Source organism: Guyanagaster necrorhizus, assembly GCF_019112545.1.
Source record: "Guyanagaster necrorhizus MCA 3950 unplaced genomic scaffold BT62scaffold_8, whole genome shotgun sequence".
NCBI lineage: Eukaryota > Fungi > Basidiomycota > Agaricomycetes > Agaricales > Physalacriaceae > Guyanagaster > Guyanagaster necrorhizus.
Genome location: NW_025064887.1, coordinates 714,456 through 739,422, shown reverse-complemented (window position 1 = coordinate 739,422; position 24,967 = coordinate 714,456). Strand labels below are relative to the sequence as shown.

General features: G+C 47.3%; 11 protein-coding genes across 11 annotated transcripts in view; 7 read left to right on the top strand and 4 right to left on the bottom strand.

Annotated features, from left to right (window-relative positions):
- The window catches only part of BT62DRAFT_918563 (uncharacterized protein), a gene marked incomplete at both ends in the record, with an annotated part of 709 nt that extends 358 nt beyond the window's left edge, over positions 1-351 (top strand). The window contains one exon of the mRNA XM_043184091.1: positions 91-351. Within this exon, the coding sequence (XP_043041613.1) occupies positions 91-351 (261 nt within the window). The remainder of the gene's footprint in view (positions 1-90) is intronic.
- Positions 352-1,764: 1,413 nt separating this feature from the next.
- Positions 1,765-3,824, top strand: BT62DRAFT_992985 (uncharacterized protein). Its single transcript, XM_043190375.1, has 12 exons — positions 1,765-1,855; positions 1,916-1,981; positions 2,138-2,252; positions 2,309-2,417; positions 2,468-2,502; positions 2,559-2,592; positions 2,642-2,681; positions 2,729-2,735; positions 2,783-2,945; positions 3,003-3,119; positions 3,176-3,299; positions 3,360-3,824. The coding sequence occupies exons 2-12, from the start codon at positions 1,926-1,928 to the stop codon at positions 3,742-3,744; spliced, it is 1,185 nt and encodes a 394-aa protein (XP_043041612.1). The 5' UTR covers positions 1,765-1,855; positions 1,916-1,925; the 3' UTR covers positions 3,745-3,824.
- Positions 3,825-3,941: 117 nt separating this feature from the next.
- BT62DRAFT_1074618 (uncharacterized protein) lies at positions 3,942-4,893 on the bottom strand (the record flags this gene model as incomplete). The annotated part of the gene is made up of 3 exons (XM_043179036.1): positions 4,255-4,893; positions 4,108-4,224; positions 3,942-4,073 (listed from the first exon to the last, which is right to left on the bottom strand). Exons 1-3 carry the CDS (start codon positions 4,414-4,416, stop codon positions 3,942-3,944), a joined length of 411 nt encoding a protein of 136 aa, XP_043041611.1. The 5' UTR covers positions 4,417-4,893.
- Positions 4,894-5,744: 851 nt separating this feature from the next.
- On the bottom strand, positions 5,745-6,557 carry BT62DRAFT_754032 (uncharacterized protein). Its single transcript, XM_043182155.1, has one exon. The coding sequence runs from the start codon at positions 6,441-6,443 to the stop codon at positions 5,916-5,918; it is 528 nt and encodes a 175-aa protein (XP_043041610.1). The 5' UTR covers positions 6,444-6,557; the 3' UTR covers positions 5,745-5,915.
- Positions 6,558-6,686: 129 nt separating this feature from the next.
- BT62DRAFT_930192 (FAD/NAD(P)-binding domain-containing protein) lies at positions 6,687-8,919 on the top strand. Its single transcript, XM_043185878.1, has 10 exons — positions 6,687-6,995; positions 7,050-7,175; positions 7,222-7,336; positions 7,390-7,472; positions 7,534-7,760; positions 7,809-7,872; positions 7,933-7,986; positions 8,037-8,140; positions 8,193-8,316; positions 8,369-8,919. Exons 1-10 carry the CDS (start codon positions 6,993-6,995, stop codon positions 8,831-8,833), a joined length of 1,365 nt encoding a protein of 454 aa, XP_043041609.1. The 5' UTR covers positions 6,687-6,992; the 3' UTR covers positions 8,834-8,919.
- Positions 8,920-9,044: 125 nt separating this feature from the next.
- On the top strand, positions 9,045-11,509 carry BT62DRAFT_1074616 (histone deacetylase complex, catalytic component RPD3). The gene is made up of 14 exons (XM_043179035.1): positions 9,045-9,216; positions 9,276-9,341; positions 9,409-9,461; positions 9,514-9,589; positions 9,650-9,767; positions 9,825-9,899; positions 9,958-10,065; positions 10,119-10,149; positions 10,202-10,343; positions 10,400-10,492; positions 10,543-10,651; positions 10,699-10,839; positions 10,894-11,061; positions 11,116-11,509. The coding sequence occupies exons 2-14, from the start codon at positions 9,303-9,305 to the stop codon at positions 11,418-11,420; spliced, it is 1,458 nt and encodes a 485-aa protein (XP_043041608.1). The 5' UTR covers positions 9,045-9,216; positions 9,276-9,302; the 3' UTR covers positions 11,421-11,509.
- A 1,085-nt stretch (positions 11,510-12,594) lies between these two features.
- Positions 12,595-13,389, top strand: BT62DRAFT_1074615 (uncharacterized protein; the record flags this gene model as incomplete). The annotated part of the gene is made up of 2 exons (XM_043179034.1): positions 12,595-12,873; positions 12,943-13,389. The coding sequence occupies 2 exons, from the start codon at positions 12,595-12,597 to the stop codon at positions 13,387-13,389; spliced, it is 726 nt and encodes a 241-aa protein (XP_043041607.1).
- Positions 13,390-13,469: 80 nt separating this feature from the next.
- BT62DRAFT_947030 (A1pp-domain-containing protein) lies at positions 13,470-14,861 on the top strand. The gene is made up of 9 exons (XM_043188006.1): positions 13,470-13,759; positions 13,815-13,879; positions 13,936-13,947; positions 14,000-14,047; positions 14,109-14,172; positions 14,223-14,349; positions 14,404-14,511; positions 14,567-14,619; positions 14,669-14,861. The coding sequence occupies exons 1-9, from the start codon at positions 13,587-13,589 to the stop codon at positions 14,727-14,729; spliced, it is 711 nt and encodes a 236-aa protein (XP_043041606.1). The 5' UTR covers positions 13,470-13,586; the 3' UTR covers positions 14,730-14,861.
- Positions 14,862-15,222: 361 nt separating this feature from the next.
- BT62DRAFT_992980 (uncharacterized protein) lies at positions 15,223-19,246 on the top strand. Its single transcript, XM_043190374.1, has 14 exons — positions 15,223-15,752; positions 15,802-15,881; positions 15,933-16,320; positions 16,379-16,461; positions 16,514-16,610; positions 16,660-16,823; positions 16,874-17,260; positions 17,307-17,632; positions 17,686-17,791; positions 17,839-18,155; positions 18,210-18,386; positions 18,439-18,633; positions 18,686-18,818; positions 18,867-19,246. The coding sequence occupies exons 1-14, from the start codon at positions 15,284-15,286 to the stop codon at positions 19,104-19,106; spliced, it is 3,162 nt and encodes a 1,053-aa protein (XP_043041605.1). The 5' UTR covers positions 15,223-15,283; the 3' UTR covers positions 19,107-19,246.
- BT62DRAFT_891070 (MFS general substrate transporter) lies at positions 19,219-21,230 on the bottom strand (the record flags this gene model as incomplete). Its single annotated transcript, XM_043183051.1, has 11 exons — positions 19,219-19,364; positions 19,420-19,557; positions 19,610-19,767; positions 19,819-20,054; positions 20,108-20,135; positions 20,189-20,462; positions 20,525-20,697; positions 20,757-20,771; positions 20,825-20,903; positions 20,954-21,046; positions 21,161-21,230. The coding sequence occupies 11 exons, from the start codon at positions 21,228-21,230 to the stop codon at positions 19,219-19,221; spliced, it is 1,410 nt and encodes a 469-aa protein (XP_043041604.1).
- Positions 21,231-21,758: 528 nt separating this feature from the next.
- On the bottom strand, positions 21,759-24,882 carry BT62DRAFT_753701 (uncharacterized protein). Its single transcript, XM_043182154.1, has 6 exons — positions 24,879-24,882; positions 24,053-24,830; positions 23,465-23,998; positions 23,312-23,415; positions 22,758-23,261; positions 21,759-22,706 (listed from the first exon to the last, which is right to left on the bottom strand). The coding sequence occupies exons 2-6, from the start codon at positions 24,665-24,667 to the stop codon at positions 21,887-21,889; spliced, it is 2,577 nt and encodes an 858-aa protein (XP_043041603.1). The 5' UTR covers positions 24,668-24,830; positions 24,879-24,882; the 3' UTR covers positions 21,759-21,886.
- Positions 24,883-24,967: the final 85 nt, after the last annotated feature.

Here is a 24,967-nt window from a genome sequence, read left to right as displayed (position 1 = left end):
ATCATCGGGGGCGTCCTTGCCGAAGAATCCGCCTCCGCCGCCGCACCATCTGTTACGGCCAGTGCTGTGGCTGAGTCCCAAGATCTTGAGGCCAGAGATGGTTTGGTCATCTCCCTTGGTGGAGAAGTTACCCTCGGAGGCCTCTTCACTATTGAATCGTCCGGTTTGTCGGAGGCGTCCAAAGCCATCGAAGCTGAAGTCGCTGCCATCACTTCAGTCGTAGGAGGGGTCACTTCCGTTGTAGGAGGAGTCACTTCTGTTGTAGGAGGAGTCACTTCCGTTGTTGGAGGTGTGACCACTGTCATTGGCGGCGTTACCTCTGTCGTTGCCAAAGCCACCCCCACGCCTTAAATCCAGGAGAGTGCACGTTCAAGGTGAATACGAGTGAGTAGTAACCAGTTGATCGTTAATTCGGATGCATTCTAACTCGTTTTCTTTGTGTAGCGAACATTGGTGATTGGTAGGGTAGGCTGGTATGCCGACGGCTCTGGTTGAATTGCTATCACCATGTTTTAGTTACTTTTCTTGTTTCAATATGTCCGTATACGCCTCAGTGGTTGATTCATGGCTATCAATTTTTCTTGTCTTCTGAATCAAAAGGTAAAGACTCCTCAAATCACCATGCGCAACGTCTAACGGAATAGACGATGGTCAACTCTGTGTTCGCATTTTTTTCGTAGTGTTGTTAAGATTCAGATTTACGGCTGCCAATCTTGCTTGACCGGCAAACTGTACCCTCCCATTACCAGCTCATTTTGTTATCTACACTGGGCTTTTAGCTTGGTTACACCCTTTAAGATCCTCCCTTTACTTTTCCAACGACCGTGCAATGGGTAGATCCTAGTGCACTCAACCCTTGCTAAATGATAGTTGATATTTGGGCACGGTATAAGTGGAGTCAAATTGCATTAGAAATGGAGTGAACAAAATTCTTCAGTAATGTCAAACAGAAGGCTATCGGTAACTTCTGCAATTCTTCTCTGACCCGGGCTCCTCAAAACTTGAAGGTGTTCAACTGGAGATGAGGGCAAGCAAGAGCAGCAGTCCATTTTTGATAATCGACAGGTCGAACTGCGACCATGCCTCTCTGTTCGTCAGGTTCTACCATACGGCTGAATTTAAAGTTCTTCCGAGTGTCCCGACTCGGAAGCGACAGAGCTAATGGCGGAGTCTGTCAAGCCTACCGCTTAGAGCCTGCCGCAGTTATAGTCAAGTCGACTTACACAACTTGTTCAGCTCGAGATTCCTAGGTCCCCGTTATAGCGCACGGTCCTACAGTGAGAAATTTCTCAAGGAATAGCACCAAAAATATCATGTCTTTCACCACGGAAAAGCACAAATTTTTATTGACTTAGATCTCCACTAGAACTGACTCCCAAAGGACAAGTACGTATTGACTGGTATCCAAATACGCCGTCACGTTTGCTGAATGCCGACCGTTCGATAGACACATGCTCTTGGGTGAAAGGACTTTCTGGATCCAGGAACGGCGACAAGTGTGCCTTCAGCGCAGTCCATGGGGCCCGGGCGCCCATCGTCTCTGCGAATAAAAGTTTACATCGTTATCTCCACGAGCTACTGCTACGGGGAGGTGGGTGAACTGTGAAACTGGCCGACCCTCATCAGCAATCATTACACATCAGGGATCGTGACGGTCTGTTACTTGTTGCACGCTTGTTCACTGTGTCTAGTGACCTGTCATGCTCTTACATGATTGCGTCGTAGGCCATACGTGCGAGGCGTAAGACGCTGACCGCTGTATTGATGCGTATCCAGCTAACGCCTGGAATGTTATAAATGTTTCCAGGTTCCTCTATGATGTACGTGGTGCACGCAACTTCAATTCCGACGTTTTGTGCGTGGAGTTTGTTTTCGAGCTTTCCACAGAAGGGTATACGCATTACCGCACTTCTAGACTTGGCCGCATGGATCAGTCACCGACTGCCACTTCAAGAATGCAAATACACAGCATCAAGGGCAGGTACGTTGTGTGGCAACGAGCCGTGCACATGCATTTCCTACCCAATGATTAGATCAGTGGTCATTTAAAGAATTGCATAACGATCTTCGGGAGTCTTTTGGCACTTTCCTCCCCCCACTGTTGTGGTCGTCGCCTCGACTTCTGCCTCTGCGGCAGGATGTCATCTTCGAATCTCCCTTTTGATTCTGGTGTACGGACCGGGCTCATTATAATCGTTGCGTTCGCATGTCTGTCAGCAACGGCGGTCTCCTCACTTTTGGCATTTATTGGGGTAGGCTAAGTAGCCATGTATCTTGCCCGTTCCATTGACGGTGGTTTCGCGCCTAGTATTCTGTTGTGACTGCTAAGACAGGTGCAACTCGAAAATGGCATGTCTCGACACACATTCATTACTATTTTGTGAACCTCTTGGTCTGCGATTTTATCCAAGCCATAGGTGTGCTCAAGTCCCAACCAGTACCTCTCGGTGCTGAGTAGTTGTGATAGGCTCTATAATGAACGCCAAATGGGTTTCTGACTCTGTGTGTGGTCCTGCCTGGTTTTGGCATGCGTTAACCGATACTGAACCGCTTCGTAGCGGGTCACAGACGGTCCTCTTTGTACTGCCCAAGGTGAGAAAAGTGTGACCTACTTTTCGTACAGTTCTGATTTTTGTGCCAGGGATCATAAAACAGATAGGGGATGTTGGAGTGGCCCTTTCGTACGTCGATCTAACGTTACTATTACTATTCTTACCACATTTTTCAGGACTTTAGTGCGCACCTACTTTCATCTAGTGACAACTAGGACTAACGGACCTAGTCTATCGCTATTCACACTTCTTTGGTTCTTGTTTTCAGGTTCTATTTGCGCCCAGAACTTGCTCTTTTTGTCATAGCTGGGATCTGGATATTTATTGCTTTAATTATTGGGATAAGCCTAGGGGTTCATCGTGGTGAAAATTATTATGGAAGTACTCAGTATTGTGCGTGTTTTTCCCAAGCCTTGTCTCCCCCGGGCCACATTGATCTCGTCTCTTCAGGGTGTTGGATTACGGATGCCTTTGATACGGAGAGGATTACGCTGGAATATTTGTGGGTATGGACTACGGCCGTCCTGAACATTGTGTGCTACATTTTGATTGCTTTGATGATCAGAGGTATGGACACCGTCCTTTATTCTGAGATCTTATACACTGATTTTTGAAATTCTTAGGCCTCATTGTTGTCAATGGACACAAGATTACCTTCAGACACAGGTCGGCGATCGTGGAGACATTCCATCGTGTAAACAATCCTATAGCTCGACGGTCCAAGAGCCTTGCAACACAGATGTTGTTGTGAGTGTTTGTCGCCCCGAGAATGTCCATTGTTTTTGCTAATGCCATCCTTCATTACAGCTACCCGGCTGTCTATATCAGCACCGTCACTCCTGTTTCCGTTGTTCGGTGGCTTGAATTTGGAGGGACGAACGTACCTTTTAGCGCCACTGCCTTTGCAAGTGTTTGCTTTTCATGTTCTGGCCTATTCAACGTCATTCTCTTCTCCACCACTCGACCAGGGATCGTGCCAATCCGTGGTCTTACGAACTCTGACGAGCTAGACGACGAGAGTCACGGAACCGTTATGAGCCCTATACATTCATCGAAACCACCTCTGCCTCCCAGAATACATCAGGCTTTTGAGAACTATATTGACTGGGACACTGATTCTGGTCCTCGGAAAGGTATTAATAGCGCTGACGACTCTCGTGATTCCGATTTTGTATTTCATGGTGTAAAGTAGCCTATTTTCTCATCGATACCCAAACAGCTACATAAGTAATACTTAGCACTAATAAGTTGTGTCGAAACATTGTTACAAATGTATTGGACGGATACTCATCGAAGCATGTAAGTGCCTGTAGGTATGCAAGGCATCCAACCTTGATTTTCAACGAGAAAGACGATTTACAACACTTGTATATTCTTTTTGATCTATTTCTAATTCACGGTCTGAACCTTCCCCGTGGTAGCAGCTATCTCACTGCTGGCGTCCATGAACGCTGAGACGGTCTCATCTGTGACCTTTGCCCGCTTCTCCTGGAATTCCCCAACGAACTTCTGCAGCAAGGCCTCGATACACTTAGTTTTTAGCTCTCCTGTCAACAAACGTCCCGGTAGTCCGATAGGAAGTATCCCGTAAACGGTCTAACCTTCCGAAGAGATGACCTCCAATTTTTGCTAGTTCATCATCATCCTCCAATAGCCCGTCAGATATTGGTAGCTAACATCTACATCGGTGTTGCCTCCCAACCGGCGATGTTCCTCTCCCGCCACCTGAAACCCCGTGCTTGTTTATCTTGTTTTCGATCTGCACCAGCTTGTCACCCACGTAGCTAGAGGAGTTGGGATCGCTGGCGCTTCTCTTGGTCTGGGCTCCTTGTAGCGCGGAGCAATTTTTGGAACGTAGCGTCATCGGTTTCGGGTACCTGAGTTTCTGCACGACGTATCTTGTAAGACGGAAATACAGATCCTGGTTGATCGCTCAAGGAATAAGGAAAGGGATGTCGGAGATAGTGTCATATACATGTAGAAAAAAGTGGAGAAGGTAGGGGGTTGGATGGCAGCGAAATGAATTTGACCGACATTGTCAGAGTCGGTAAACTTGAACCCGAATGTAGCCTTGGCTAGGCTGTAAGTGATCTATAGGGAGATCTTTCAGGTACTCTCATAAAAGGGACCTGAGGTGTAATCGTAATTGCTAAATATGAATGTTTTTGAAAGGTCGAAGCCAACAGGGACGATATCTCGGGCGTTCTGTCCTCCAAACGTTTTGGTCTGCTACGGCTTTAGCGATTGTTTGAATAGGAATTTTTCGTCAATCAGATGAAACATTCAAGTAAAACATGCCAGATGCGTGCCTGTGAGCTGTACCACCAGTGGGACATCAAAGACGTCTTACAACCATCTGGCCGCAATTGAGCGAACAAACAGGGGACGTCTGCCAAAGCTCCGTGGCACTTTTTTGTAAACACGAAAAGTATCATGTGGCCAAGATGCGTGGTTGTCGCTACTGGGGTTACGCCGTGTGTACAAAAAGATGGGCTTTCCCTGCTCATATCAATCTAAAAGCTTGTCAAATTCTCTGTCAAACTAACTTTTAGTGCTCGACAAAGAACATATGCAGGGCCGACGTGCCTATGTGAGAAAGAACGATCCACGCCTAAGGAGGATTTGCGATTTCTTCCCAGTCAAATTTTCGAACCTCTCTAATATGACGTTGTCTATGTTTCGGGTACCAAACTGGACAATGAATTTATCGTAATCGATTGCTTGCTGCTTTCCATCGAAAGATATGCTTCCTTGTACGTCTCATGGAGTAACAACTTACTCATGCGAGGAAATCGGCGGATCAATTCTTATCGTTCGTACTGATACTGTACTAAATAAGAGCTCAGATCGGCGTCCAGAGACGACATTGCTGTACCACATACTTCTTGAGTACCTGCTAGTGAAGATCCCAGCTACTCAATCGCTGGTGCTGGGACTGGTGAGGCAGATATCGGACAGAGCTATCGAATGTACGAAAGAACCGGGAAAAATGTCCTTAGTTTCAGAGCAAGAAATTGAGTAGCCGTGGAAGTTCGAGTCAGAACGCGAATTCACTGCAAATTTCGGAAATCTTATCTTGGGTTTGATAAAGGCCCAAATCGATCGACGAGGTAACAAGCTTAAGGGTAAATTGCTAAGAAATGGTGTAGATGTTTTCAGATGCAAAAATGGTATAAACTGAAGAATAAAATACCCGATGCAATATCTGGTAAGTTTTATCTGGCTGACAATGGGTGCTAGACAAGCTATTTAAAGTCAGGTGAGGTAAAGTCAGGTGAGGAAAAACATGCTCGAAGCCAAGTGCTAAGTGCTAAGGTTGAAGCCTTCCGAGCGCTGATAGATATCAACATAGAGAATTTTTTGTCAAACGAACTGCAATGGAATCTTGTCCAGAATCCTCCAGTCATCTACAGGACCGTTACATTCTGCAATCCAAATTTCGTTTGCTACAAATCTACTCATCCATTCCTCGGTGAGCTCCCCGCAGTCAATGCTAACGCCATCGTCTTCCTTTCGTATCTTGGGTTCAATTGCCCGATAAAAAGCCTTTCTCTCTCCCTGCTGCGCATCCTCGTCTGTGATGTAGCACAACGACACGTGTGGATACTTTGGTGTCCTTGGTTCCACGCCGACCTTCTTATGTACATGCATGTGCAGTTCCTCGAGCTCTGGCGTCAATTGCGCGGCAATGTACACGGATCGAAAGAAGTGCGTCCCGATATCGATTGATATGAATTTTATGTCAAGAGACAGCTGAATACTTGATACTGCATCTCTCAAGACAGACGCAGAGAGAGAGGAATTTGCAGGGAGGGATAGCAGAGTAATGTGTGGATCGAATCGAAGATAGGATGAGGATGATGCAGTAGGCGGTACCGGGCGGACATTCATGATACGCTTCAGTTTAGCTACACATGCAGAAGATGGTACTATCCATAGTGTTATACCTGTGACTTCTTAGTACGTGTATATTCATGAGCGTAGGTGAAGGCGCACCCATCGCTGTCTTTGGGTTATCAAGGAATCGAGAAGAGATCACAGATGATCGGCCATACCGATGCCGCTGGTGCCGAGAAGCTCCGCTCGATTCCGAGGAGTCTCTGCTCTGCTTCCGTACTAATACGTTGAGCTGTACTTATTTTACTTTCATTTGCACCATCAAATATGGCCCTTTCTAGCCAAAAAGCATCGTTTTTTTCTACTTTTGGCCATGACCCTTTTACGACTGTTGCGATTTGACCGGGAGCATCATTGATATCTTGTTCAATTGCATCATGTTCGAAGTCCCGGGCCCGTGCTTCCTTCTCCAACCTTCATATATTCATGCTTGAGGCCTGATGGAAGCAGCATCCCTTTGTAGCAAGCCCTTTACCCTTATTCTCTCCCCACATACCACAATTTCTCATTTATTCAAGTCGACAAGAAAAAGATTCATTGTACATGGTACGGTCCGAGATATCGCTGCTATTGAACTACTTAACATCTCAACGATCACAGGTCGAATTAACGATCAATTTTGTTATCATTGGAGGCGGCATAGCAGGGCTAACAGCGGCGCTAGCCTTGAGCTCCGTCGGCCATAAGGTTACTGTTATAGAGAAACGCGGTACACTAGAACAAGGAGTGAGTGCGCAGGACTGTGCCCATCCAAGTACTGACAAAGGGGAAGACAGAGGGTGGGATCCGAATGGCTCCAAATTTTTCGAAAATTCTTTATCATTGGGGTCTTGAACAAGAAGTAAAGAAAATTGCGGCGACATCACGAGCTCTACGGCTGTACATATGTGTGTTCCCTTTTTGCCTGTTGGGTCATCCCCGCATCTGACTGTTGCAGCAGATGAGACCGGCGAATTGCTTGGAGAACATATCTGGGATACCGAAGTCTTGAAAGAGACCAAGGGTGAATTTCTCACCGTCCATGTGCGTTCACTAAACATATTTAATCTCAAATGGATCTGTCTGAATATCACTGCGTCTTTAGTATTCTGCGCTTCTACAGCTTCTCTACGATGTTGCCATAAGTCGCGGAACAGAAATTCGTTTTAATACTTTAGCAACAAGCGTTGATCCCGTAAGTGGTCGCGTAACCCTACATTCTGGCGAGGTCCTGCAGGGGGACGTGGTTGTGGGTGCCGATGGTCCATCCGGGATAACGCGCCGCGTGTTTCCGAAGAGCGAGGAGCGACCCAGCGGGATGTCGTTGTTCAGGTGCCTCTTCCTCTTTGCTTTATAAATTGTCGTTCTGATCGCTTCCAGCGCCACGATACATCGGAACAGTATTATCAATGACCCCGACTTGGACTACCTCTACGATGAACCTGTAATTTTGTGCGCTGCGCAATGATGCCAGTTAGAGCTCACCCTTTTCTCTTTCGAACAGGTCACGATGGCGAACTGGTGTGGTAATGGCTACTCTTCTGCCCTCTATCCAACAGTGAGTATCATATCCTATCACGACTTTTTCCCTTTCACATGTCGTTCCAGGGAGGTGACAGCGATTATTCTATGTTGGTGTTCGGTCCAACTGAAGAGCCCTCATTGGCTGCATGTCAAGATATCCAAGATTTCGTTTCTACGGCAGACGAAAGGTAGGGTCAATATCATTACCACCTGGAGCAGAGTTCGAACAGTCGATAATAGGCTACGCAAACTAGCAAGGATGGCGACTTCATTTACATACGTCCCAATCATTGATTGTCCGCTTCTCGACGAATGGGTGAGTGGACGCTTGGTCGTGATTGGTGATGCAGCACATCCCGTCTTGGTAATACTCCTCCTTCTACTCTGTATAATTCATTTCTCATCTGCGCTCTTAGCCCGGAGCGGTCCAGAGTTATGCGATGTGTGCCGAAGATGGTGCCACGCTTGGGAGGCTGTTCTCTCACCTGCACTCAAGTGATCAGATACCTATATTTCTAGAAGCTTTCCAAGATCTGCGTCATTCTCGATGCAGTTTCGTCATGCAGAGAGAAAAGGAATTGCTTTCCTTTTTGACGCTTCCTCCTGGAGAGGAACAGATCATGCGCGATGAAACCATGAGGGCGAAGCGGGATGCCGGACTAAGTGTACTGTCAGCCGCAGATGCTCTTAACACTGAGGAAGCTGAATGGTGGCTGGAAATCAAGCACATGTTCTCGTATGATGCGGAAGATGACGCCGATAACTGGTGGGTGCAGTGGGGGATCCTGAGATTAAGGGCAAATGGTGTTGCGTTGGGAGGCAGATTGGAGGTGTTCCAGAGTACTTCTAAGGGTTTTTATGAATCGTTGATACCGACTTGAAGGTGTGTTAATGATACCTGTTACGTACTTAATTCGTTGGTAGTCAGTATAAATCTCGGAAATGAAAATGCGATTGGGAGACGGTGCTCTGTGATTGAGAAAGAGAACTTGAAGAAGACGAAAGATTCGTCACTGTCATGGATTCCATTGAAGTCCAAGCAGTGAGGCGCTGTTTGAGCAAATCTTGATGGAATGGTTATAAATAGGCCTAGCAAAGGCCTCCCGCAGCGCAGATTCATCATACGCCAGTTAGGACAATCATCAGTTCGAGGCCTCGTATTCAATTCTCAAGTCGGAAGACTCTGGGTAGCAGCGCTATATCCTAACTTGAGTGCGCCTAACGAATACATAAGCTCCGGCATAAAGTGGCAGACATAATTCTGGTTAGGCCGCTTCGTCGGCATTTCATTATTTCTCGATTCTGATTCCGCATGTTGATTAGTAACTCTTCTTCCCTGATACTTCGAACATGGAATCTCTGACCGGTGAATCACAAAAGAAACGCGTCGTACGCTCCTCTGCTTATATGCATGCTAGAAAACCTTTCTTCTGACCTTGGCTATTGATTGCTGTAGTGCTACTTTTTTGATTCCGACATCGGAGGGTTTCATTATGGTCCGGGTCATCCGTCAGTGCCTAGAAACATGAGACGGCTTCGTATTGACCAGATTTATATACAGGATGAAGCCTACAAGGGTGCGAATGTGCCATTCACTGGTGATGAACTATGGTCTCTATAAGAAAATGGAAATCTTCGTACGTCGCTACTTCTTAAATTTCTCTGATGGAAGCGGTTCCTCACTCGAAGAATACCAGCGGGCAAAGCCAGCTTCAAAACGCGAAATGACGCAGTTTCATTCTGATGAATATATTGACTTCCTCAACCGCGTTACGCCTAGCAACATGAAGTCGTTTGTTAAGCAGCAGCACAAATGTTGGAATCATTTTCAATACCCACTTCTCTGGATTGCTGACGAATAAGGGAATCCAGTCAACGTTTGGGACGATTGTCCCATCTTTGATGGACTTTTCGACTACTGCTCAATATCGGCAGGTGGCTCTATGGGTGAGTCCGCTTACGTGGCGTTCGAGTTGCCGCTTGGTACACCCACTCAAATAAACAGAGGGTGCTGCTCGGCTCAGTCGTGACAAGTGCGATATAGCCATTAATTGGGCCGGAGGTCTCCACCATGCCAAGAAAGGCGAGGCCAGTGGATTTTGTTATGTGAACGGTATGTATCTCGTTTTTGGGTCGGTCTCTTCCAGACTCGAAGATCGGCTGTAGATATTGTGCTGGGTGTCCTCGAGCTGTTGAGGTGTGTATCACTTAGCCTATTTTCACTCTTTCCGTCTTAAGGTCACGGGCAGATATCATCAACGCGTGCTGTACATTGACATTGATGTACATCATGGTGATGGTGTGGAGGAAGCGTTTTACACTACCGACCGTGTCATGACGTGCAGCTTCCATAAATATGGTGAATTCTTCCCGGGAACAGGAGAGCTCAGGGTAAGTGCTTAATGAATCAACTTTGGGACATATGACAACCGCCATGATATCTATAGGACATTGGTGTCCAGAAGGGGAAATACCATGCCATGAACTTCCCACTGAGGGATGGTATATCAGACGAGAATTACAAGTCAGTGTTCGAGCCAGTAAGTCCACTAATCGTTGAGGATCGACACGCGTCCATGATGGAGACTAGGTGATCAGACAGGTTATTGAAACCTTTGACCCCTCGGCGATAGTACTGCAGTGTGGGACCGATTCCCTGTCCGGAGATAAGATAGGAAGCTTCAATCTCTCGATGAAAGGTGCAGAAATTCTCCATACTTTGAGCATTACTGAGCAAGGCCTCAAGGACATGCCAACTGCGTAAAATTTGTGAAGTCGTTTAACAGACCTTTACTTCTTGTTGGTGGCGGCGGATACACCATGCGGAATGTGAGCCGCGCATGGGCTTACGAAACCGGCATAGCGGTAGGCGTTGAGTTGAGTCCGAGTACGTTGAGAAAGTTCTGGTCGCCCTTCAAGCTTCATGTCTCACCTTTGTTAGAAATCCCGGTAAACGAATACTACGAGTACTTCGGTCCAGAATATGAGTTGAATGTTAAGCCTTCAAACGCGGACGATCTCAATACGCGTACATATCTGGATAGAGTCAAGCGAATTATTTTTGACAACCTGAGACATATGGGTGGCCCTCCGAGCGTGCAGATGCAGGGTGAGCTGGCACAGGGGCTAGGTGCTAAGGCAGAGTACTCACCTAGACCCACAGATATACCGTCTTTACCTCACGATGACGATATGTATGACGATGATGACGAACTTATACCTCCTGACGTCCGTCGACACAAGAGATTATTAGATTCCAGAAGGCAGGCCGATGGAGAGTTGTCTGATTCTGATGACGAAGGAGAGGGTGGCCGACGAAATCATAGAGGACATCGCGACTCTGATGAGAAGCTTGGCACTGGAATGGTTGGAATTCTAGCTGCTGGTCTAACGTCTGCACATGCAGGCCCTAGTGGGCAGACGACTGTGGAAAGGATTTTGTCGTCGAAGATGGATAATGACGAGTAGGGGAAATGAAAGAATCTAGGAGAAAAGATTTACATTTCCCCCTGTTTCCCTGTCTTGTCTCGTAGTACAACTTTGATGCTCTTTGCCAGTCGTGACCCGCCTAAATCAACCATCGATCTAACTTCTAAGATCTTGGTTCCTGGTGTCAGGGACCGATCAATGGCTGTGTAAAGCAGCCACGCGGAGAGATAATCTCACGTGATTCAAAGTTGAACGCGTTCAATTTCATATTTTTAAATTCTCTCCGAGTCATCGTACCAACTTTCCTTCCGAAAGGCCACAAACAACGTAAACCCACTGTTATACCTTTATAATCTATTCATTATTGACCTAGTATAGGTAGGTTCACCTCCATGTTCGCCAGCGTTCCAACGGACAAATCGCTGTTCGACGCGGATCTTGTAGAATTCATCCCAGCCTTCACACATCCAGTCCGGACCAGATATGTTGAAGCATTGCCCCAGTCCAACGTACCACCTTCCAAGATAGAAGAAGGCCTGCCATCAATAGTTCAAAGGGGCGGCGCCGACCTAGATCGACGAATCAAAGGGACGAAAGACGCTCCGGATTTTTTGGTTAAAGAATGAAATCAAGCTATTTCGAATATTACAGATGCTCAGTCATTGCTTCATGCCAGTCGCAAACCCAACGAGGAAATCCTGAGAAGAATAGTCAAGTACTGCGTCGATTCCCAGTCACAGAAACGAACTCGTTGGATTCGGGGGCATGTCCGTGGACCTTGTCGCAAGTGGAGGAGAGTTGCGATGCACACTCCGGCGATGTGGTCTTGCATCTGCCTATCATTTTCTGCTGTCGGCAACACAACTAAAGATGCCATGCTTACATTCATGCTGGGGCTATACTTGGGACGCGCTCTCGATCACCCTCTTTCTCTGAGAATTAAGAGCGCGCGGAATATCTCCAAGGATCAATTGTTTTGGATGCTGGTACCCACTGCGTCGCGCTGGCGAGAGGTCGATTTTGACATGCTGTACGGATCGCTCTAGGCTTTGTCCCCTTAGAAGGGATTTTTGGGAGGATTAAAAGGTCTTTCGGTCTATATCAGAAGGCAAATATCGGAAGGATCAGCGACCATCGACGCGTTCTCCATGGCTTCGAAGCTGAGCGAGCTGCACGCAACTGGCGTGGACCAACCATTTAGTCTTTCTTCTCGATGGAGGGCGTGCTCAGATTTGAGGCTTTGGATGGGACAAACAATGTCCACCTTTCGGCCCTGATACCTATGCCTTTAGTAGAAAGCCTCGCGATTCAATGCGACAAATCAAGGAAATTTACCCAAGACGCGGTCATTCTTCGCAATCTACGAAACCTCGATATCACTGAACGTTTCTCTATCGATTATGGTCGTGGGAGCGCCACTCAGGTCATGCGTGACGCTGAAATGCCGGTGCCCGAGGCGCTGCGAATGTCCCTTGTTCCCACCGCGGGGCCAGTATTCCCAGCTAGCGCCTCCTATACTATCACCACACTTGATATCAGTTGCTGATTGTCACACCTACAGGACTGCCAGGACTTTGGGCGCTTCCTACGGTCCCTCATTCTGCTCGAAAACCTGATCATCGGCGCCGACGATATTCCCTCTGCATTCTTCAAAGGTCTCGTTTATTCCCAGCGAGGAAACAAAGGGACCAATGTATTGCCGAGATTGCAAAGGATTGACTTGCACCGTTCGACGTTAGAAGATAACGATGAGGCCCTGGGTGGGCTTGTTGCGTTGATTTGGCCAAGAAGAACAGGATCAGCAGGTAGGACAACCGGCACTCCGCGTCGCGCTAAAAGAATATCGACTCCTGGGGTTCCGTGTGTCTTGCTGCAGGAGGTTTGTTTGGAAGCTCCGTTGGTTATTGAGCATGACCAAATACTTTTGAACCAGTGGAAGGAACTCTGTGAGAAGGGCTTATCGGTCGTGTATGGGAACGCAGAGGCGGTCGACCAGGAATCCTATTGATGGCTGAATTACTTCAAGAAATAGAATCCCACGTATAAAGTGACTGTAGTTCAGAATACCCCTCCTTATTCGTAGGAAGAAAATTGGCTCGGCTACCTTCCGGGGTCGGAGTGCACATGAGTGACATGGTGGTAAGAGTGAAGAGTGCAAGTTGATGATCCTAAAAAGGGCAAGCACCTTGTTGACTCACGACATCAATGCCTCGCTCGCCCTCGCCTAGTGACGGATCCGATACAGATACGGAGGACATGCCCATCGCACTCGAAAAGATTCCTACTCTGGCCCAGCTATTCAAACTGGCAGTGATCAAGGCCGTGGAGAAGCCAAAGTTTCCCATCGATTCAATGTTACTTGATAGGATATCTCTTTTGTGAGTGCTTTTGGCCTCGAAAAGTCGAATGGTGACACTGAATGATGACTCAAAGCCAGGGAGATATAACGCAGCTTTCTGTTGATTCGATTGTGAACGCAGCCAACAAAAGCCTCCTAGGTAGGCCGTGTGCGATCTTAGTTGCTGCTCAAGGTCTCCTTATACTTCTCTTACAGGCGGTGGCGGCGGTAGTTGCAACATTCAAAATGATTTCGAATATTGCTGACACTGTGTTTCTAGTGGATGGAGCTATTCATGCTGCAGCAGGCAAGGATCTCTTGGACGAGTGTACGTTACCTCTCCTGAACTCGATATCTGCCGCTGATGGCGACTTTGACTTTTTGTATAGGTAGAGGCTTGAACGGCTGCGAAACAGGAGAATCGAAGGTTACGAAAGGATACAGGCTTCCGTCGTCAGTAGCATCAACTCTACCACATAATGTCTGCAACGCTACATCTACAGAAAGCATATCATACATACCGTTGGGCCAATATACTCTTCAAGGGATATCGAGACAAAGGCAGCGCAACTGGCATCGTGCTACAGGACCAGTTTGGAGCTTGCTGCGAAGAGTTCCTTGAAACATATCGTGTGGCATTGTCGTCCCGTTGGATGCAAATACTGACATTTCTCCCGTGTATAGGCCTTTCCTTCTATATCTACGGGCATATATGGTTATCCCATCAAAGATGCTACCCATATAGCGCTGAACGAGGTTCGTCAGTTTGTAGCAACGGAGCCTGGATCGACGGTTGGTCTTGAATCCCCCATCTGACATGAAAAAATGGGCTCATTTTCTGTATCAGCTGGAACGGGTTATATTCGTAGTGTGGAGTAACAAAGATCGAGACGTGTATCAGTGAGCTCTTTCGTACTAGATGCATCATATGTAGCTGACTGCTTACCAGGGACTTACTTCCAGAATATTTCCCTCCTTCTGTACCTTCAGAAAACAAAGACGAAGAATAGGCTTCCTTAGCAGAATACAGGACAGAATGATAGTAAAGCATCTGTACCATATGTGAGATCGGATTAAATCTGCTGTCTCTGGTTTCGTCCTTCGATGGCAATCCGGATTAGACCGAAATAGCAGGGAGTGAGGTTGAGGGTATTGGTATGTATCGGATAACGCTGGCCTGCATCTTTGATCGACTAGGAAGAGAACTCAGAACTCAGAACGGGGATGGCTTGTACCTCAGACGAATCTAATCTCAAAACACTAGGAGCAAACTTAGAAGAAGCGACAACACGGGATAAACCTTTTGTGGATCCGAGGGGCAAAATTTACTTGGAAGTTTCGAACAGACCAGCCGCAGTGCTCAGCGACTCACCAAGAGGAACAGTACCTCCGTCGCACGATAGGACTGTATGACTGTATGAATTGGCCACCTCTGGAAGCCCATCCAGCTCCGGTCAGGTGACTGACACGATGACCGCGAGTTGTTTGCTTTTGCTTGTCCCGCGTTATTTATGTATATCCATGACCCTTCCCTCGTCCTCATATTCGTTGCCTTGAATTCACCATGAAGCGTTCAGTCGAGGAGTGCCTCACGCCCGTAAAGCGCCAGCGTAATATTTCGCTATTCGACGACACATCGCTGCAGAGATTTGCTACGGATCTGCAAAACAGTCCAGACGACTCTGGTTATATATCGGGGAGCATCTTCATGATATGGCACAATAAAGATAAGGAAAAAATGCAGTTCAAAATTCGTGCAAGTCCTGGTAGCGAAAGTGTGGCGTATTTCGAAGTTGTCCTTACGGGAGAGTGCTTCAACACTCTTTCTGCGCAGGGGCTTGAGCTGGGCGCCCGGGACGAGCTGACGCTTGCTCTGGAAGGGGCAACTGTTCGCACCGATGTAGAGAAGTCTAGTATTTCAGGATCACTTCCAATACGGTTGGAATACACAGCAGGAATTCATATGAAGGTGGTCAAGTCCTACCGGGGTGCAAAAAACAACGGACGAGTTGTTGATACTTGGCTGTGGAAACGTGAGACTTCTTTTTTCTGTAGTGCTTCCTCTTTGCTCATCCTTATCAGCCGCCCCGCCCTCCATCAACAAGAACTGGGAGAGGTTCGGCACGCCAGCTTCTCAGGCAGACCTTCCTTCAACTCCGAAGGTTAGCATAATCATCAAGTTCTTCGTGTTAAATATCTGACAACGTGTCTAGACACCCAAGCTCATTGACTTAGACACACCCACACTTCTCGCTGGAAGAAAACGCTCGCGTGCATCAACCGTCTCGGTTACCACACCAGTTCCTGTGAAGAAGCTTAAACTCGATACAGCTGTTGAGCCCCCTGAGAAGAAGGAACCCCAAAAATTGACGAAGAAACAAAGGAAAGCTTTGAGAGCCCAACAGCATCATGATCGACAGGTTTCTCAGGTGGACGACGAAACAAGGCCTGCGACACACAAACACAACGATGCATCTAGGGAATCGTCTTCAAAGCCCGAATCACATACCAATGCCACCAGCACCGGTCCTGCTCAATCAGATAGTTCCAAGGTAGCTTCTTTGGGGCTAACTTCGACTGTCGATACCAACGTCTCTCCAGGTGAAGCTTCTGTATTATTATAAGAAAGCCGTAACTGACCCACATGTCATTGCGCCAGAGAGATCCCCCAACTCAGAAATGACTGCCAAGGTGCTAATAGACGGTTCTCTCGCCATGGTCGCTGGGTTGCGCTTTGGAGACGTAAGTAATAAGCATGGTATACTAATGCTATATAATGAATTTCTTCACTCAGAAACGATACACGGCCTTGAAGCAAGCAACAAAGGGAACGCGTAACATCATAGGCGTTGTATGGTCCCTGACCAATCCATCTAGGACATACTCCGGAGGTGCGGTGTTGTCCTACACAGCATTTTCACTTTGACAGAGCCATTGCAGATTGGTCCAGTTCCTTTATGATAGTGGATCCGAGCATCTGCTCGCCTGAAGACGGCAGTCTAATGCATCCACAGAGATACCGAGTCAACTGTTTTGCGAGGACCTATGAACAATGGCTTCCGCGCCCTGAGGTGAACGACGTGATAATTCTTCGGAACGTCAAGGTGATGTATATCTCAATTTCTACTGGTATGTGTGACTGAGATTGGTATAGTTGAAAGAATATATGGAAAGTCCATCTGCTATAGGTTATCACGACAAGCTCCAGTGGGCCGTGTACAAGCCAGAGACGGGAAAGATAGATCACAACCGAGAGGGAGCACCTCTTTCTCAAGGTCTAGCAGAGGATGGTGCGGGTGTCCAATTTTCTCCTTTCTACGATGCCCAGCCACTTGAAATTGCATATTGTTCTAAACTTACAGCTTGGTGGCGCGCAGTATTGGAGAAGAGGCGTGAAGACCTAGGCACCATTCATCAAATTGGCGAAGAGATGACGGAGAACGAAAATTTCTCTGCTGAAATATCCAAGCGTCAGCACAGGCTCATCTGCGATGCAGGTCCTCTTGTTTCACCGAATGGCTACTTTGATTGTACAGTCGAAGTAGTTGTATTTATTCCCCGCTTGGATATCGCTAACAGGCTTCTAGGTGCTCTATGGATATGCAAGCGAAGCGGCCAATCAGCCATACGATCTTTATGTCACTGACTACACCAAGAATGAACAGCTCACACCAGTACAATATAAATGGTGTCCTTCAAAAGCTCTGTCAGAAACCGTGCTAAAAATCGAGATGTGGGATAGCGCACGTGAATTCGGGAAGGGGATGCAAACTGGAGAACTTTTCAGTATGAAGAACGTACGGATGATCATCAGCAAAGGGGGATATCTCCAAGCAAAAATCCAGGAGTCAAAAATTTCCCCACTCAACGAGCAGGACGCCGAAAACAATATACACCTACGAGATTTTTTAGAGTAAGCATCACCTTTGTGAATGGATTCCCTTCCTGACCTATTTCATCGTATAGGCGCAGGAAGCGCTGGCAGAGCGGCAATGATACCATAGAGTATCAGTCCAAGTACGATTTAGTACAAGAAGTGAAATCAGATGAATTCTTCTGTTGCATTGTCGAGGTTCGGGTCTATGTCTTCTTATTTATTTTTACTTATGAGTATAGTAGCTCGTTCACGCAACTTTCACGCATGGTTCATTCATTTACGTCTCGGACTATACTCGTCTTGGCCTACTTCCCCGACTAGATGAACCTTGGGCCTCCGGTCTGGAACACTGCATTATTCCGATCAAGTTGACCGAAGGGCAGGTTGAAATGGCCAAAAGGTTTGAGGTTGGGGCGATCTTATCGATCAAGAATTTGCGTTTGAGGAAGTCATATAGTGGAGAGAACTTTCAGGGACTTTTGGGAGGTAACCAGCGCCTGATTGAAAAGCTGGTAGATGGGAATCCTGTTCAAATGGAGATGAAAACACAATTGTTGGAGTAAGCCTACTACCTGATGTTCTTCAGGCTAACGCTGATATTGGCGTACATCAGACGAAAGATCGATATTCAAAACAACCCTACTATCGATTCGGACTCTGGGAAAAGCGAACCAACTTCCAAGCCCGAATCAGTAGCAGTCGAGACAGAGGTCCGGCTGAAGACTGAGAACACAACAGTAAAAGAAACAGGCGAACTAACCACCAAGTCAGAAGCTACGGGTCAAACGAAGTATGCTACCTCTTCATCTCAAGCTTATAACATATTGACATTCTTCCTCAAGGCAAGCCAGGCAGTCGACTGAAACTCACCATGAGCTGGGTGAGGATTTTGAAGGTTACCAGAAAGCTACGATATCCGAGATGCAGGCCTGCGCCAAATGCCCCCACAGATTCCGCCTGACGGCTAAAGTAGCCAGTTATTTCCCCAAACTGCTCCAAGATTGTGTCATGACAAGATGTACGAGATGTAACAAAGAGTAAGAGATCTGCGCTCCTTTGGACTGTATAGTATACTGACACTGGTTCCAGCCTTCTGCCAATGTATAAGGGATGCGTAGCGTGCGATATCAATGATCAAGCGTTAGAATATCAATACCGTCTGTTCTTACAACTGGGCGAGGAGAACGGAGGCGACAATCTCATGGTAGTTGTCACAAACGAGGTCAGTAGACCAAATTCTCCTGTTGCTGTGTCACTAACAATTGAAAAGGGTCCGCTCCTGAAAGACCTCAAGCGCGTCAATCTGCGTGATGATCATGATGCCTATCTAGCATTTATGGATCTCGTACAGCCGTTCCTAGGTAATCTTGGCGATGTCCAAGAAGAAAGAGAGAAGCGGAGGAGACTTATTGAACCATCTTCTCCGATACTGGACTTCATGATTGAAACCTGGAACAATGTTCGCGGGGACCGAGTTTATGAGTTACGTGCCTATTCACTGGTAGCCTGATTTTCCCACACTAATTTTCTAAGAATGTGCTTTATCAGTAGTGTATCGTACACTATATATGATTGCAGTGCGCGTTCACAGCCTCGTAATCCAGAATAGCCAGTCGCTGCCATCATACATTATCTTTTTCATCATCAGACAAACTCTTTGAGTCTACTACTGATTCCCGATCCTGAGTTTCAGCGATCCGAATAATGTTGAATTCGGCAACGCCAACCTTACGGATGACTGCCCATGCAAATGGTAACGAAAAAACAACTATAGATGGTCACGATTTAAATAATGCCTCACGTAAGAGATAAAGAGGACTTACTCAGTCCAACGTTAAGTCCAATGGATAGCCAATCAGTTGTGTCACTCGACTTAATACCATATGCGACGGCTTGGCCCGCGCATTCAACACCTCGAAGGGTTCCCGTCATATACGAGAGAGATAGAAAATCGCCAGACACTAATGATTGAAATGAGTGAAGAGACAAAACACAGATGAACTAGGAACATACTATGTGAAATAATCCAGTACAAACTGGTCTGTGTCGCCATAGTGGCTAGATCAAAAAGTAGGAACAACGCAAAGGTCCGGCCAAAGAAAGACCCTGAAGTCCAATCAATTTCGGGCTTTGTGTCTTCCAATTGTTTAGTAACGATGGCTGCCCATAACCTTGAAAGTGTACCAGTGAGTAATGTATCAGAGATATGAAAGCTAGCTAACCAGAGAGCCAAGTTCAGGACCATCAAGGCAATGAAACTCCACCGCGCTCGTTGTTTGACAGTAAAACGCTTGCTGTCGAGGAAATATCCGATCATGAAGCCTCCAGAAATGTCACCCCAAGGGATGACAAATGCGCAGAGAGCTCTGGTTCGGACATTGAAGTACTGTGTTTGCAAAGTACTAATGTATGAACCGTAGAACCATGACGTAAAGAAAAGCGGACACAAAAGTAGCATCTATAAAGGTTGAAGGTGAGAGGATGCAGAGCAGTGAGAAAGAACTGATCCACATGTTTGTTGGAGACGACACGGAACCATCTATGTAATGGGATCTAAGGACTTCCAGCTGACAAGATGAAGATTTGCCTTACTCAGTGAAAGTTTGGATCCACCCAGTTTTCCTTAGCGCAATCTTAACGCCGTCCTTCCGCTGTACCTGCTCGGGATTTGACAGCAAAAGAGCGATGAACGGCCCAGCGCACATGATACCAATAATGACAAGGTATGTTTTCAAAGAAACTGCACCGGTCGAGTTGATGCTGGAATTTAGTCCAAAGATGATAGCTCCACCGATGACGGGCGCGGCATTGCGCATGAACACCCATAGACCGAGCATACGCCCTCGTCTGTCTTCCTCGGGGTATGCTGTAATTCGCGAAATGAGCGTTAGTAACGCATTTAAAACAAATATACTGAGAAGTGCGCACAAGTGATAATGGGACCTTCTACCGAATACATGAGACCATCAGTCATCCCGGAAATGATGGAACCTGCGGTGTAATTGTAAGTAAAGCAGGACAGACATAACAAGATGAACTTTCCGAACATCAAGAACCATTGCGTCCCGTTCTTTGAGTTGAGATAAAGACTTCCAGCGTAACTAGAGATATGTTCAATCGGATGATCGGAGCATGGATCACGGCAAGAAAGAGTACTTACATGATATCACCAGTGCTTGCAATCTCGTGGACACTTAGTTCCATGCTGTGGAGATACAGGAGAGGGACACACTCACCAGAAGAGCCCATCGAACACCGATCTTACTGACAATAATACCACCAACTATACAGAGGACCGCCATGAACACTAAAACAATGTCAACACATACATCTTCGGGACGACCGGAGGAGACGAACCATATCCAGCAGCAGCCGTAGCATTGGCATACCATGGTGTAGCGAGGCCACCAGCACCCAATGAACTTAGGGCATTGTACATTCCCTGCCATGCTCTATAAACTTGCTAGACGAGAAATGACACTGGAGCATTGTACACACCGGGGCCTAAATGGTAGAAAAAATAACCTAAACATGTCTTCACTATAAAGGAAAAACGACAAGCACTCACACAGAAAAACACCCCGCCAACTACGAGAATCTGAAATATAGTACTACGGAACCAGTGTACCTTCATGTCATTGCGAGCATCATCCTGAATGGGTGCCCCAGAGACGCTAGTACTGAAATCCTTTTTGGTTTCTGTCATGGTTCGGAGTGAGAAAACGTCGAGTAATAAGGATATGAGAGGGCGGTATATATACCCAACCTTCGGAGGCACCACATGGCACAGCCGCGGCGGTGACGAGAGGTAAAGATACTACTAGCTGACTGGCACTTATCGTGATCGATTTGATCAGGAAAGAGATCTGAGCAGTCGTACCATTTGAAATATGCACGGATAGTCCGACTGAGCTGCAATCCGACAAGCATCGATAAGTCATTCGGGAACCATGAGGAGTGAGATTTGGTCTGGTACTACCAGCCCAGGCAGTCAGCTTATCTGTGATGGGCCCCACCAATATGCCAGTCCACATGGTCGGCAAGAACAACAACCGTATCGTAAAAGCCGCCGACTATCTGTGGAGTACCAAGTTGCTGCGGTCCGACTTTGCAAATCGCTCGAAATCGTCGTCCAGTTCGAACTGCGGGCTTCCAGGCACCCACGGACATGGTCCATTAGTTTCACGACAAGAGAACGGAGAGACACTGTGAATGAATAACACGCAAACCAATATCATGATCCTCTATGCGTAAGTATGTTTTCTGGCGTGGGCAATTCAAGGTATCATATTATACTTCGCTGGTATGTTGCCAACTACCATCCCCGCTAAGACTCGGACTGGTGGATGCAGATCTTTCAGGAGAAGGCTTCCTTTCCTTCTCTGTTACGTCAACTCGACTCTCGTCTTCAGGATTGTCGCGGTACTGTTGTTGGGGCCCCGACCCACCAGCAGATTCAGGCTCTTCATCATCCAGGAAACCGGAATGGAACCCGATTCCTTCAGATAATGGGTGCCCTCCACGCAAATGCGTCTCCTCATCGGCGTCCTCGTCATCCGACACCTCCCCGAACGCATCATATAATTCTTTGGTTGTCCGTGGCCGTTGTGATGTTGACCCAACTGTGCTCATCTGTAGCTCTTCGTTACCTGGGATGGTAGAGTAATCGGCATGCCTGGCTCTGCGCGCCGCACGCCTACGCCGCCATAAGAATATCAGAGCACCGATGCCAAAGATGGCCACAGCCCCGATAGCGCCAAAGAACCATTTGGGATGCGACACAAGGTTCGACAGGCTATTGAACCAGCCTTCATCGACTGTCGGAGTGCTCGAGGCACTAGCACTTTCGGATATAGTAGATGTCGGAGATGACTGCGGCGGAACGGTAGGCTTATCGTAAATTTTTGTGGTCGTAGGAGGAAGATCGGCGTCTGGATCCTCAGTGGGGGGAAACGCGGTCACTTCTGGTGGAAGCTCATAAGGCGTTGCTAGAGCTACATCCTTGGCGGAACCCCAGAACATCATATTCCAGCCCAGGAAACTACCGTTGTTCTCAGGGTTCCCTTGGTCAGAAACCCTGATCGTCCAATGGCCAATGGGATTTTCTCCCCTGCGAGCACTGTCACTTTCCAGGCCCTTGTCAAAAAAAAAAAACACTCACCAATGCTTTATGGTCATAAATCTCCATCCTGGGTATCCTGTGTGATCTGTATCTTTCTTGCGCTTACCTCCCAGTATACTTTTAATTCCATTCGGGCTCACTATCTCTACTTCAACATCACCCCGGCGACGATGAGAAATCCAGACTTTGACGTCAATGTGCTCGAGCTTCTCAAAATTGTGTTGTTGCACCATGTCCTCCGTTACCGTGATTGTGCTAGTCACTCCACCCTCGCCGATAAACTGGCCTCCAGAATATTTGCCTTCTTCTTCCATCGTACCGTTTTCCAACTGCACGGTATGTGTCTTAATCCACGCTTGTGGCTTCACTAGCTCCCATTCCTGTGCGGCCTTGACATAGAGGTATGCGTCCAACGCGCCGTAGCCATATTTATAGCTATATTTGCGTCCTGTTGCTGTTGTCTCCCAGTCTTCGTCGTCTTCGTTAACCATGCGTGCTGTCTCAACACAAAGGTGTTGGATGTCACGCCAGGTTAAGTCGGGTCTATCATGTGGGTCAGAAGCAGTGGAATGGATTGACTAAGATCAATATACCTGGCTTCTATAGCAAGAGTAAACACTCCTGCCGCATTTGGCGCGGCAGCTGAGGTCCCTCCATGGCTAGTTGCACACTTTCCTTGACCTTTGTCGGTAGTCACCTTGGCGTACGATAAGGTCTAAGGGAATTAAAACCCAATATGAACGTACTATGTGCTTCCCCGACCCTGAACTATAAGCAACGATCATGTTCGCTGCACAGGGCTCTGAGTAATATGGATGGAGTCCCATGAAGTCGATGGCAGACACAGTGACCGAATAGATACTGTTCGTATAACCATCGAAATTGCACTGGTCGCCATGATCTGCACCGTTGCCACTAGCAAAAACAAAGATAGAGCCTTTGCCATTTCTGCCCTTGTTGATACCGTTGACCACCGCCTTCTGAATGAGGTAGGAAGGCCCTTCCATGGCCTGGCCGTTGTCTGGAGGTCCCCAACTGCAGCTGTATATGGATACATTTTGGTAGCCGTAGTTGAGCGCCTTTGCTTCGTCGACGTCGGAAATCGGTCCAGATAAGATACGAACGCCGGCGACCTTGGCATCATAAGCAATACCGAGACCACATGCATTGTTCTTCCCCGCAGCAACTTGTCCGGCGCACCGCGTACCATGATGATCATCTATAAGTTTTGGTGTAGGAAGGTCTTGATGGTCGTTGAAGTCATACGAGTTGAGCGCATCCTGTGCAAACAGGAAAGTGAATTCTAGAACAATCAAAGAGGATTGGCGGCGTACGAAATTGTCTTTCAAGTCATCATGGTCATAGTCCAATCCATCGTCCACGAGAGAAGTAATGACGCCCTTGCCTGTGATCCCCATATCCCACACTGGTACAACATTCATCATATGCTCTGGGTGTTCGTCGTTTACCAGATGCCATTGCTGGTCAAAGAGCGGATCCTGTATGCCTAGACGCTTGGCAACGTTCCGGGCAGAAGTCTCTAGAGGTGGTCTGACAGCTGGTGGTGCTCGCTTAACACGCTGGCGAGGCTCTTGTCGCGACAGATGTCGCACAGAAGACACCGTACTCGACCGACGTGACACTGACGAATCCCCGGCAGCACGGCGGAGCTGCTTATACCTCTGGAGAACATGGTCCCCGCCGACCACCCTGCTATTCAACTGTTGCTCACTTCTCTCTGATCTAACCAACCAAATATTCTCGAGGTCTTTTATAGGCTCCACGACTTGGACTTGGAGGAGGTGTGATACATCGTCCAGCGATGAAATGCGGGGATCGTGCTCGAGGACATAGTAGTTGTGAGTGTCATATTGCGGTCTGGTGGATAAAAGAGCAAAGCTAAAGGAATAATATGTAGACAAGGCCAGCAGTGACCATGGCAGCCACATTATTGAAGGGAAGGAAAAGAAAGCGAAAGACTGCCACCATGCATTGAAGTGTGCAGCACAGCCACTGATGAAGTTCGCGTGGCTCCACGTACACGGTCATGCAGTGACAACGCCGTTGGCCCAAATTGGGCTCAAAGCGCTAACCTGCTGTATTATCTTGGTCCTTTCAAACGAGTAAAAATTGGGGCACACGGCAGATCATAATACCCACTGATTTGTGAAGCGTGGTAGTAGCAACGTTCACCTTGAATCCTCATGAGATGATTTGAAATATCGATCGTCACTGTGAAATACAACATC